This window comes from Syngnathus floridae, chromosome 8 (assembly GCF_059516105.1).
Source record: "Syngnathus floridae isolate MCC-2025c chromosome 8, RoL_Sflo_1.0, whole genome shotgun sequence".
In the NCBI taxonomy this organism is placed as follows: domain Eukaryota; kingdom Metazoa; phylum Chordata; class Actinopteri; order Syngnathiformes; family Syngnathidae; genus Syngnathus; species Syngnathus floridae.
This window is the reverse complement of record NC_142420.1, coordinates 10,767,652-10,780,975: the sequence shown is the minus strand read 5'-3', so window position 1 is coordinate 10,780,975 and position 13,324 is coordinate 10,767,652. Positions and strand designations below refer to the sequence as shown.

General features: G+C 44.5%; 1 protein-coding gene across 5 annotated transcripts; it reads right to left on the bottom strand.

Moving 5' to 3' along the window:
• Positions 1 to 55: 55 nt before the first annotated feature.
• Positions 56 to 13,314, bottom strand: cobll1b (cordon-bleu WH2 repeat protein-like 1b). 5 transcript variants are annotated; one of them, XM_088382687.1, is made up of 15 exons: positions 13,109 to 13,314; positions 12,862 to 13,038; positions 12,164 to 12,244; positions 5,274 to 5,462; positions 4,917 to 5,121; positions 4,620 to 4,845; positions 4,513 to 4,557; positions 4,350 to 4,444; positions 3,877 to 4,116; positions 3,683 to 3,812; positions 2,560 to 2,689; positions 2,387 to 2,472; positions 1,034 to 2,259; positions 579 to 713; positions 56 to 491 (listed from the first exon to the last, which is right to left on the bottom strand). In XM_088382687.1, exons 2-14 carry the CDS (start codon positions 12,900 to 12,902, stop codon positions 585 to 587), a joined length of 2,823 nt encoding a protein of 940 aa, XP_088238813.1. In that variant the 5' UTR covers positions 12,903 to 13,038; positions 13,109 to 13,314; the 3' UTR covers positions 56 to 491; positions 579 to 584. The 5 variants fall into 5 exon arrangements, with proteins under 5 accessions (XP_088238813.1, XP_088238814.1, XP_088238812.1 ...); XM_088382688.1 differs by having other exon boundaries at positions 12,862 to 13,002; XM_088382686.1 differs by lacking the exons at positions 12,164 to 12,244; positions 12,862 to 13,038; positions 13,109 to 13,314 and adding exons at positions 5,837 to 5,979; positions 6,958 to 7,995.
• Positions 13,315 to 13,324: the final 10 nt, after the last annotated feature.

Here is a 13,324-nt window from a genome sequence, read left to right as displayed (position 1 = left end):
GGAGCTGTTGACATAAAAGCTTTATTGTGCACAACACCGTTTGACTACAGCCACGTGCGTAGTTAAGGTTTATTTAACATCAACATATGAAAACTCATACATTTTAAATATGAACAACGCAAACAAGAGGCATTCAGTACCACAAGTCAGACCTGGTCTTTCCCTAAATTATAAATCGTTATGTAGATACTATTCAAAATAAATCATCATAAAATGATATTATTATAACTCTGAAAATCCTCTTTACAATTGATAGAATTGCTCTCGTTTTATAACCTGGTCCAGGCAAAAACAGTGATGCATTTAATGCATTACAGCACATGGCACAAAATAAAAGACATTAAATTACGCAAGTCAACCGAGGCTGTTATTGAAATGTGAGCAAATGAACCCAAATACAGCAATTAATACATTAAATCTATGTACACACTGCCAATCAAAAAAAAAAAGACTGCTCAGCTCTCGTGCCAAAAAAACAGGATGCTTCCCTCCTGAAAGACAAAAAATTGTGATTTAGGAATGTCTGAGATGTGCAAATATTTGGGAAAAAGTCACAGGGGATTGACAAAGCTCCTTACAGTAGATCAGATTTTGTCATAAGGCACTGACAGCGGTGAGTCTGTCCTGCCATCTATCTGCACCAGCTCACTCAGCGACGTCGGTTGACCTTTGACATCTGGCGGAGGACTTTTGTCGTTCACCACCTCATCGGCCTGCAGTGACAAAAACAAAAATCAATAAATCACTGCTCAGACAGTGAGACAGTGAGGCAATTACAATTTGCAGGGGACAGAAGTGCAATTGATGCAGCAAACCCAAAGTACCACAAGATGGCAGCAGAGATCTACCTTTGTCTAAATGCCACTCATCTCATTTTCACAAACTGGACTTTCTTAGCACCAAGATGCCACAAGATGGTGGCAAACCACCACCAGTTTGCTGGCATCAGGATTTCACACGATGGCCATGCGGTTAGATATTTGGTCCAGCATCTCAAAACAATCCAATGCTAATTATTGTGACCATAACTCACCTTGAACTTCCCGCCGACATTTTGCTCGATGAGTGAGTAGCGACTTGCAGCAGGAGAACAGTGTGCGGTCGCCGAGCTGTGTGATTTGGGGCTGTGGGACAGCGAGTGGCTGCGCTTCACGGCCGACGACACGGCCTGGGCGAAGCGGGACGGTGTGGAGGGGGTAAAAGGCCGGGGGGCCGCAAAGGTCCTCAGCTTCTCCAAGCTTAGGCCGTAGCCGGGTTCTTTAGCCGGCAGGCTGCTCTGCCTTGTCACACGCGCAGTGGACGCTCCGGTGTCCCCCTGCACGGGAGGGGCAGGAGGAGGCGGTGGCAACATTGCTCGGTCGACTTGGTCCCCCGTGTGGCCAGGAGAGGAACAGGCACCCGGGCTCTTCTCCGCTGCCGACGTTACATAATACCCCGGTGGCCTTTTGTGCTGCGACAAGCGGAAAGATCCCGGCTTTGGTTTCGTAGCGGGCGGAATTTTAGTCGCCTTGTCCTCTCCTGGCGAACGTGCTTGAGTGGAGGGGAACCCGTCATCTGCTTTTGGCGAGCTGCTTGGCGATGAGGCACGAGTGGCTTCAGCGAGGCATCCGTTGACAGTGTTTGCTGCGGTACTAGTAGTGCTGCTCAGTATTTGGTCCCCGGGGGAATTCGAGTGCTCGCCAACGTCGTCCGTGGCAACAGGGGGCACCTCCAGTGTCAACGCCACTTCAAAATATCTCAGCTTCTCGTTGGATTTCGGAGGCACCACGGTGTATGTCGTCATCCCCACCTTGGGGATGTAATTTCTGGTTAACTCGTTGGAAGGCTTCGGCTTCAGCTCAAGATGCGAGGCGGCGTCGGACGCGGCCAGAGTTTGGCACGTCTCTGTGGCTTGGCTACATTTGAGGTCGGCGTGTAGCTGCTCATTCGTTGAAGTGGCGATATCCTTCTTCTCGCCTTCCGTAGATTCCAAACCAGGTTCCTTGGCGGAGGGCGGAACTTGATCATCCGCGCACACCTGTTGCTGAAGCGGCGGCTCAGGGGGATCTGGGAAATCGGTTTGCACTTGGGCGTCCTCCCCAGCGGGACGGGACGTGGCGCTCGCCTCCGAGCTAAACGACGCCTCCTGGGGGGCGGCGACGTCTCCGTGAACAGAGGCAGCCTGGCTCTCTTCTGGATTTTGCAGGCACGACTGGAGGTCACTTGTTACATCACTGGAGGGGTGACCAAATTCACTTTCAAGTTGACACAAGGCCATCTCTGTGGAAAACAGAAGATGGCATTTTTTGTCTTTTTGTTTGAATTTTTGCTTTGGTGTCAAAATATGGAGAGAGAAAGAATGACACTACTCCATGTACAGGTCAATTTGGCACAATAGAAATCATACCCTCCAGTTGATAGGAATCTGTGCTAGCCGGCGTTCTCTCATCGGTCTGAATACTAACCAAATCAATCGCGGGGCTCTGTGACTGACTGACAGGAAAAAGCAAATTATAAGAATTAAAAGAATTTACAAGCATGATTAAAAGAAATGCTTTTGGAAAATCTTGGATTTCGTACTTGCCATCTGAGGATAGATCACAAAACTGATCATCCCCACAGCTGACAATGAGGTCTTCTTTCTGGATCTCGCTGGCAGCTGCTGAGGTCTCCTCCATGATCTCCTCCAGTGTTTTGGTGCCTGCAGACTCTGTACACCAATCCATAAAACACTTGTGTGAAGTTACTTGAGGGACCTACTTTAATTATCGACCAATTTGACACAAATGTTCTTGAAATTATGCAATTTACAAATGGTGCGTTCACAATTGAGGACTCACATTTAATTTTTATCCAACAATCTGTTTCTTAATCAATTGTGTTATGAGAAAATATCCCAAGCACAGAGGTAATTCCAGGACAACTGAGACAAAAACAAAATACAATCGAGCATATGATATCTGCTCTGTAGCATGAGACTATGTAAGCTCATAAACATCAGAGGCGAACATATGAGGACAAGTTAAGGAATGTCATTTTGCCGCAGTATGCGCTGAGGTCACACTTCCTCCAGGTTAATTCAGGGTTGCAACACGGTTTTTTTTCCCCCGATGTAAACACATCAGGTTTGTTTTAAAAGACCAGGGCCAAAACATTAGATAGTCTTATTGTTGCTTTAAATTGCTTTTGTGTTCACTCCAGGGTGGAACTTCCCTCAGAGGACTATACAAGAATGGCAAAATACGCGTGGACAATAACCGGAAAGTAACTCCAAAGGCGGCTAATTCCACCTCAATGCAGAAAAAATACACAGGGCTTGAAAACACGCTGTCCTTTGAAACTCAAGGACAAAAATTGGCTTGAACCAATTCCCCATTTTTTCCACATCCCTTCAAGTAGCTTTTCATATTTCTCATTTTACACTTTGATCAAATTCTTTATTTAGGCTATCTTGGTTAAATCAATATGCTCCAAAAAATAGACAACACAAAATGGGCCATTTTGCCTCAAAGCGCCCTAAAAGTGAGTAGATTCACTCATTAAATCAAACTAAAAAGGTCAAATACGTTGAACTGGTAACTTACGTCCACTAGGAGGCACAAGAGTCACATAAGAGAAGCCAAATGGGTGGATGGGGCCCAATAAGCGCAAATGTCATGATTATTGACAAGTTATGGATGCACACAGTGATGCAAAGACAAACCTTGCACGTTTTCTTGAGGAGGCTCCGTTTCCGGGACAGCGTTGCTCGGGGGTGTCGGCGGTTGTGGAGCCTTGCGCTTGGTTCTCTTCAGTGAAGACTCTGCAGATGAGCCGCGACTTAATCCAGAAACCTTCAACACAGAAATCAAAATTAATAATGATCTACTGTGTTATTTCAAAATGTGTCTGACTAACCTCACAGTCAACTGGGGTGGTTGGCTCGGAGGAGAGGCTCTGGCGGGCGCTGAGGTCTGCGTGGCAGCTTTGCGACACGACGATGGGGGGCTCAGGCGCCCGTCTCTTCTTGGGCGCATCGCCAACGTGCGAGGTGGGAGACATCAGCGGAGGCGAGCAGTAGCCACCGGGCAAAGCCATGCTGAGCGGTCGAGGCTTGCTCACCAGAACCGGGGAAGCCGGGGCACTGACCGTCGTGGCCTTTAAAGAGCAAACATTGAACCAGGGGGCACGATAAGAACTCGGCTCCAGAAGCGCACGGTGCGTGCTGGACCAATGAAAATGTTACATCAACAAAACCTCCCTCTCAGTATTTGCATTCGCCTGTTCATACAGTGGAATCGTAAAGTCGTTACGTCTTGTTGAACTAACAAGAGTGACGGACGAAGAGGCCAGTGAGTGTGCGGGGGGGAAGAAAAAAAAAAAAACCGTACCTGCTCAGCAGTTTTTTTGCTTTTCCTAAACTTGCTGAAGAGGCCCTTGTTTTCTTTTTCTTTCTGATTTTTGTCCTTTCCGGGCATCACCGCAACTGGAAGATAACATTTTGTGATGAGGAGGAGTTTTGGAGAAAATTTTTCAAACAAATTTGCCTCCTACCTGAATGTGCGGGTGAGGCTGGACACGCGGGAGAGTCGGAGTGTCCTGCGAGCAAATAGCGTGATAAATATGGATGGTAAAAGTCCTGACAAAACGTTTTGGCTTACCTCTTGTATCTCTTGCGTAAAGCTCCCTGATTGCATAATCGTTTAGGGAGCAAGACAAGTCCAAAGGGGTCAGTGATTGCACATCCCTCAACAAAATGGTTGTCTCCTCTGCAAATTCACATTTCTCACAGATTGCCGGTAAAAGTTCAGTCAAGGGGGTCTGAGGGTTGACTCGTAAAATTGCTTTCTGGGTCTTCTTGTAGTTTATCACCATGCGAACAGTGACCTGAAGAACAGAGACGATTTGATTGTATGAATTTGGGCAAAAAAAATCCGTTTAGGAATAGTCAAATGTACCTCAGGCTTTTGAGGACCAGTCTTCTTATTTTTATCATCTCCTTTAGGTTTAAGGAAGATCTTCTCCACGTCCAAGGTTCCGATGAGAGCGCTGGGCTTGAGTTTGACATTGCGCCGGCCGGCCGTGATCAGTTCCAAGGTGTAACTTGACGGGTTGAGGTGATACGTCGCGCACAGAGTCACTAACAGATCCATTAGCGGCTTGCTGAAAGACACGCAGAAGACAATATTTGCATGGCGGTTAACAAAGACGAAGGGGTGAAACCTCCCGTGCCAGTTAGAACATGCAAAGTAAAATGTGCAACGTGTTCCGTGAGCATTCAATCTGTTAGCTCATTGCTAACTTTTTTTTTTTACCTCCCATGTACTGTGGTCATCTTTTCCGCACCGTCGGGCAAAACAACTACCAGAGAGAGATCTTTATCGACGAGCTTCTCCTTGTGGTCCATGGTGAAAGGAGCGTTTCCTGGATACCACTGCGAGAAATCAGAGGAATCCAAATTCTTCAGTCCCGGTGGGGATGGGGCTTTGCTCTTGGTCGACACCCTGTTGTTGAAACAAAAAAAAAGTTATTTGGTTAGAAGCTTAAAATTAGTATTTTGGTGATTGCTTCAAGGCAGACGACCATATTTGGCAGGTTAAACAAATAAAACATTTCCACCCAATCTTTGATATTCACCAGACAGACCAGAATTGAATTGGCTCCGCTTGAGGGTGCGGCTCCATCACAAGACAGACCGTTGAGGTTAACATGGCAAAGTAGTCACAAGACAATCAAGTGGAGCTATGTACCGTAATTAGCATTATGCAATTTGACCAGTCGTGCTAAAAATAACAATAAATTGTACTTTAATAAGGATTAAATGTGAAGATTGCCATTTCTAGTTACAAAAAAAATGCCATTTAATAAATATGCTTACAGTATCCTCTCCCAAGGCCCCTGTGGTGGGCAAGTGGACAAGCCGAGCATGTAGTCATCCCAGCCGCAGAAGAACCAGGTTCTTGCGGACCTTTTGCCCTGAATTATAGCCTGCTCAAGTCTCATGTGGGGGTATGCAGGAATCTGAGCAATGCAAGGTCACAGGCAGCACTGAGGCACGTCTAGCAAGGGATTATTAGCCTTGCTATTGGCAGGGGGGGTCAACAGTCCTTAAAGACCTGCATGAAATCACTCAGTGCATTCAATCAACAAGGGATGTGGATATGTCAAAGACTAATTGTTACAAATCTTCCTTTACGAAGTCATGGGTCTTTTATGCTAAGAAAAATAGAAGGGTAGGAGGACAGATCAAAACAGTACTCTCGATTACAGTGGACGCTCCGAAGTTCAACGGAGTCCGAACCGACCGACCTTCAACGACTACCAATGGTTAAAAAATTGGCTACAAATAAATAACTAAAGTAATCCAATATGGCAGCTCTGGGATAAAGTCGTCAAATATGATTTAATGATAATAATATTGATTTGCTGTTTCTAATGTTTTTTTAGGTTATCCTCGTGCATCGAAGTAAATTCTGGGATCCAATGGGTGATTTTCAAAAACAATGAAAGTAAGTCTTTCACATTGCTTTAGGGCCACAGACAATCAGATCTCGGTGAAGCATGTGCTTCTCACCACTCTAAGCTAGCTGTTAGCATGCAAAGTAGCAGCACCGCAAAGTGGGAAAACTGGGCCTTGTGCAAATGGGCACGGTGTAGTTTACGCTTTCTTCAGACAAAGTTTAACCAAGTCAACTAAATATCCGGGAGTATAATAGTCCCAAGACTGTGTCTCATTAAAGGATTAAGTTGAATTATTTGACATAACAAACCAGCTTGTTCATTGTATTACAGAGCAAACAAAGCAAATGAAAAACGCTATAACGGAATTTTTTTCAATTACGGTTTCCTTTACCACAAAAAAATATATATATAGTATATATACAGACACACACAAGAACTACTGTAGCAAACAGCCGCATCAGCGTTTCTGTGGGCTTCAATTCGGCTAATACAGTTGAGTCACTCTCATGCGTCGCATCACACAAGATGTCAACATACCGCTTGACGACATCTCAAGAGAGCTCACTCCAGCGGTTGGAAAAGTGCATTACTGCCAGTGGCCACCCTCTTTGACATACTAAAAAAAAAAGTGGCGGTAGGCTAGGCATCAAAACCAGTGAGGAGACAGGAAATTTGAAAAGAGAAGAGACGGGAGCAAAACAACACAAATATGTCTGCCCTTAAAACATGACGTCTGGTGCAAAGTCCTGATTTCAAGGTCCTGGTTGTTTATTTGACTTTGGAATTATTTGTTGAGGGGTCAGAATGAACATTCTGGAGTTGGCGGTTTGAATCCAGCCATGGAAGACTTAAAATTGTCGATTGAGTGCTATGTGGACAGTGACGTTTCCGTCACACATTCAGCAGGTGACAGCTGCTCAGACGAGGGCGTGAGCAGTCGTATTTTTTTTTTTTAAGAAGGCAAGCATGTCACAGCTTGACTGCCGCTTCCCATGCTCGCAAGCGAGTCACACCAACACGATACGCGTACTTGACTACAGACCAGGAAGTCGTAATCACCTCCTGTCATTGTGCCGCCCCGCCGCTTTCATCATGCACGGATCTGCTGCGCTTCAGGAGTGCAAACAACATAAAAACAAACAGGCTCGGTGACCACACCAAAGACTACAAAAGTCATAAAAAAATACAATTTAAAAAAATGCTGTAGGAAAAAAAAATAACACTGGCAGGGATGTATTAATTAACTGAAGACAAGTGAATTACTGTTGAAATTTAGGGTTGTTTACAAAGTATGAGGAGTTTTTTGGAGGGCGGAAAAAGCACATCATGCAAAGTCTTCACATTCCAAACATTTGGTTCCAGCTGGCACCATCGCGTCCAGTCAGAGTGCTTTTATCAAAACAAAATAAGCAACTGAAGATTAACAAATAATCAGCATTTTTTTTTTTTAAACAGCAGAAGAATCAAGTGTACCAAAGCTGTCAAACGCCACTACACAAGCTCCAACACGCTGTAGTCTCTCTAGCTCAGTTGGGAGTCAAAACAAAATTCGACCTCCTGTGCGACTCGAGGAAAGGTTGCGTGGCAGCCCAGCCGAGGTATTTTAGACATAACGCTGAAAAAATGTGGAGAGCAGGTGTGACGCCCCCCCCCCCCCCCTTCCAACATTTCATCCCACTCTCTTACCTCAACTCAGAAAACCTTCATGATATCTCCCGCGAGCTGTCAGATGGACCGACTGCTATCGAGTAGAGCCTGAAAAGGCCCACCTTTGTGCCACGCCTGAGCCGCAATATCACAAACGCCTCTCCTCCAACTAAATCCTGCTCGGCGGGCTGGGGAAAAGCCAAAGCGCTTGTATGTTGATAGCACTCCCCCGCGGTCACGACAAGTAAGGTGTAAGCGGCTTTGTGCAGACATGAACCTGTGGGCGGGGCCACGGGAGCACTGTACATTCCAAGCACGTGGCTCTGGATAAATACAATGTTGGTTTGACCGTTCTGCTCTTTCCTAATCATGACTGACCTAATCAGGCTAGATTGTGTTAACAGAGCAAAGGGGGGTGGGTTGAAGGTTGAAAAGAAGCTTGGAAACGTCACCGCTCTCAAATGTAATTGAATCAGGCTGTTTAGAATTTGTTTTCATTGAGAAATTACTTTTTTTTTTTTTTTTTTTTTAAAAGCCACACCTTACCTCTTAACAGTGACTCACTCCAAAATCATGTCAAGGGCTCGTCTGTTGAGCAAAGACTGGCGCAAAAATAACCACATTATTATGATCAAAATACACCCAAAATATAGAATGTGTCATTTGACATTTGAAAAATATATTATGGCAAATTAATATAACTGAATGATTGAAAAAAAAAAAAACAATAATAATAATCTTTTGATAATGTGCATGCTTTGGCGCAAATCAATTCTAATCGACGCTAGTTCATTGCAGGACTCCTGAAGTGACCGCGTGCACTTCTGAAAAATCGGGCCAACGCGTGAGGCACAACCGAGTGGGGTTAAGATAATTCAATTTGGATTAAAGATGGATTAAGTTGACCGTGAGCGCAGCAAGAGGAGGACATCGGTATGCAGGCGGGGGGTTGCGGGGGTCTTTATTACGACAGTCCTATTTTGAAGAGGAAAGAGACAACTCTAGATGGATCATCCAAAGCATGCAACGTTTTACCAGATTTGTTTGAGCAGTCATTTTGGATTTGTGAAGTTGGGCCAGCACACTTGAGACTACCTTGTGACTTTATGCAAGTGGATGTCCTAAGAATTTAAACCCAAGTTTGATTTGAGGGCCTTCTCAAAAACGTCAAACGAAAGGCGTGTTGAGGTTACGTTAGAGTGTGGGAGTGGGTCAAAGGGGCGGCGCTTAAGAGTCCACGCACGCACGCGCACATACACCGAGAAGCGGGATGATGGTTGATCCCTGAGGAAAGACACAACACAGTGGGACCGTGAGCCGCAGCTGCTAATTTGGTGAGAGGTCACTCAACTGTAAACACAAGCTTTTAAAACGAGGCCCGGAAAGGCCATTTATTCAGAAATTGTAGAGGACGGAAGCAGATTAGAAAAAAGGGACAGAGGAACTCTGGAACTTGCGACTTCCTGTTTCAGTTATTAATTAAAACATTCTCATGAGCAGAAATTAAAAATTCTGCCCAACTTAAAATTTGAGTGTGTAGTAATGACAACCAAAGGGGCGGGGCTTGAAGCTCAGCCCAAAAGACAACTATCAAGTCGGTTGGGACTGAAAACTGTCAGCCACAAATGTTATTTATCTGCACAAACATCGCCTTCAAGCACTGATAATGAAGGTCAAATAAATTCTGATAAATGCGTCGTGTTGAATGCTGGAATGTTATTTCAGATAAGTGAGCGTTTCCATTAGCAGCGCACAAAGGGCTAATTCATGCTGCCTTTTTCACAGGCCGAGAGTGGGAGGAATTTAACCGTCACGTCCTGGAAGGGATTTGTTCCAGGAGTACGACTCGTGCCAGCGTTCGACATCAATCTGCACGGCAGGTCAAAAGGATGGAGTGCTTATTGTGAATACACAATTGTGCGCAAAACAGAAATCTTTTGATCAGGGGTAAAAACAGCTGTCTTGATAATGCGCGTGACTGTGGACGCCACACAAGAAGTCTTTGGTATTTACGGTCAATGCGTTGGCTCCAGCGTGGTGACAAAGACGAGCCATTATTCCCGGGGCCTTTGGCTCGGCGCCCCGTGCTCTGTTCAAATCCCGTGAGGCAGAATGCGCCCGTGTGATCAAACGTCCCCATTTTCTCTTACTGTACTCAAAAACCCTTAGCGTGGTTTTTTAGCGGATGATCAAACATGTTTTCAATTGTCTTATAAAAAGGACACCTTTTAATGGTTTGTAATACTGGACAGCTCTAATGTGTGTCAACACATAAGACAAGAAACCCAACAAGCAACAAATCTCTTCCCTTGCCTTGCTATGCCCACAGGCTCTGCGCATCTTTGGCATAACACGCGTCATCGGACCGCCCGCGTGTCCACAAAACAGCTGTGGGGATTCGCAATACCTTAACTAATTCCACATTCTGCTCCGAGGAGAACCAGCGTTGGCACGCGAGATCATTCTTTAGTTCAAACTTCGTCCAATTAGTCCACGCCATGGAGAATTTTTGACTGAGAAGTTACAGTTTGTCACATTGGCATCCAAGCACACTTAGGAAATAAATTATGGAAATAAGCCTAATTATTTCGATTGAGAATAAAATCACGATTAATAAAACGATTATTTTTCAGTTGGGATTAAAATCATGATTAATAAGATTTTGTATTTCATGTTATATCATACAATGTTGTCATAACAAAGAAATAGAGACGTTCAAAGGCACGTCCCGCCACTGTCCCCTCTTACATAACGGCTACATGCGCAAACGTGCTAACAATGAATACGGCTTGGAGCGGACCCAACCCGGTGGCTCTGGCCAGGGTCACTATTTGTGCAATAAATGAAGAATAACACGTGCAGCCTTAACTTGACGGCCATCCACAAAATGTTGGCTCGGGAGACCGCGGAACATGTGCCATCCCGTTTATAGAAAAGGGTGGCTAACTTCTCTAAATAAACCGCAGATTTGGCTTCTCCGCCGCACTCATCTGAACTGACTGCACGAACAGAAATCAAACTGAGAAATGACTTTGGTAAACTGTGAAACTCTACAGTCAAATAAACGCACACATTTTGATTATAATTCTGTTGGGGCTGTGCATGATGTCAACGCTGACACAAAACACTGACAAGTATTTTTCTTTTTAGTTGGCTTTTTGTGCCTTTCGATGACAGCGACTTAAATAATAATTTTCCCCCTTTAAAAAAATGATAATGACAGTTAACCTGGAACCAATTATATGTATTTCTCCATTATTTCCTATGGGGGAAAATATTTTGAAATGCAAAGAAATTGGATGTGGACTATCCTCTCCAGAATGGATTGTGTTTCTTAGAGGTTCCACTGTGTGTGAGAGCCTGTACTCTTCAGAATGGAAAGTTTGCATCAGTCAAAAACTCCGACTCTTCCCCTCACCTTCAATTTAAACACCAACAAATAAAAAAGCTGCTCTATCTCAAAGTTGCCAAAAAAGCAAGTAACAAGCTCTGGAAACTCACTCCTCCTTTTTTAATGATTTCAACCGCTGGAATACAGGCGGCTGACATCATCTCCCTGAACCAAAACTAATGGGAAATTCCATCATGTCCTCTGCTAAAACTATCACATGTGACAATTTGGGATTTTGTTTGCGAATATACAAGCAAGCACATCATTTATATAAATTATGAGGGTGGGGGGTAAAAAGGATCATCCGGTTCATGACGGCAACAGAGGAGGCAAGAGTGTCATTTGTGCCTGCTAAATATTTCCCATGACCTCAACATATGGTCAAGGCAAATTCTCACTAAAACTGGGAGAGCAGGAAATGGGGGGGTGGTGGCGCATGGGAAGAGGTTGTTCAAAGATTGTTGCAAACATCTACAACTGCGATTTCACAGAGATGCGCTCTGCGGAAGGAATGTTAGTCGTGTCGATGACCTTTTTTCTTACAAAGGTTGCTTTGTGAAGACGCGCTGCCGCCGAGGACGGCTCGGTAGGGGTTTGCAAGGACACACCTATGCGCCGTTCATTTAGTCATAAATAAAAAGAGCCCTGACAGCTGGTGAGAGGAGTGACAAATCCCACAATGACAAATGAGTGCTTGCTGCTTACCTCTTCGGAGAGCTGCGTCGATGAGGCTGTGGTAAATGATCATCCATGACTAAGCTCATCGGCTTGACAAAATTTACCGGACTGGGGGGAGAGAAATAATAAGTCATGCTTCAGCTTGAATGTTGCAATAAGACAGACATGCTTTTTTCGACCATAGACTGAGATGATGAAGGATAAATAGCAGAAAACAGACAGAGGTGTATATATATATAGAGAAAAAGCATTACAGATAGTTGAGATATATCACAGGTGTCAAGTTCAAGGGAGGAGGGCAGATACAGCCCGGTACATCATTTTAGGTGACCCATGAAAGCTTATTTTGTGCACTGAGTAGAAGTTTTGAGCTAAAATCCCCCTTAGATGTATAATATTATAAGTTTCATAACAAACGTATTCATCAATTTGTTGTGTGTATGTGGTGATCGTACATTTATTTGGGCTCACAATTATGGCGGCCCTTCAAAATAAAAACTGTACGTGACCCGTGACGAGTTCGATACTACTGAGCTAGATAAGAAATAATAAGAATAGAATAAATAAAAGAATAAGATAAGAAAGAAAATCTGAAGGGTTGGAAAGTGACAGATGGAAAGAGGTTTGAGATACAGAGATAGAAAGTGAGAGATGGAGAGATAGAGATACAGAAATGGAGATGGCAGATGGCGCGAAACGATATACATTTTTATAAATATGCTTACCATAAATGCAGATGTTTTTCATGACGTTTTTCCACATCCATGAGTCGTCATGAAGATGCGAGTTTGCTGTAACCCGCCACCATCATCAATTTGAGCAGGGAAAGGGGAGCCTCATTCTTCCTAGTTCGGCGCCTTTCTTCTCTTTAAACAAACCCATCCCTCTTTGTTTTTCACCGTCTGACATTCGGAAAGTCGACTAATACTGTGGTCGACAGTGGTAACTTTTTTTGGGGGGGCTGCAACTTACATGCTCCAGAAGACGCTGCCTGTCTGCCTGCCACACCGCAATGTTAGGCTGTAAAAAAAGAAGTGGGGCGTCCCTCCGTGCAGTTGGCATACATCCTGGCGAGGCTTTTCAAATACTTAGTGTAGCGGGTAACACACACACAAAAAATGGAGGCACCTCGCAACCTTGGAAAGGTTCACGCAAACGCCCAAAAAGTGCAGTTTAAGGCAAAACAAA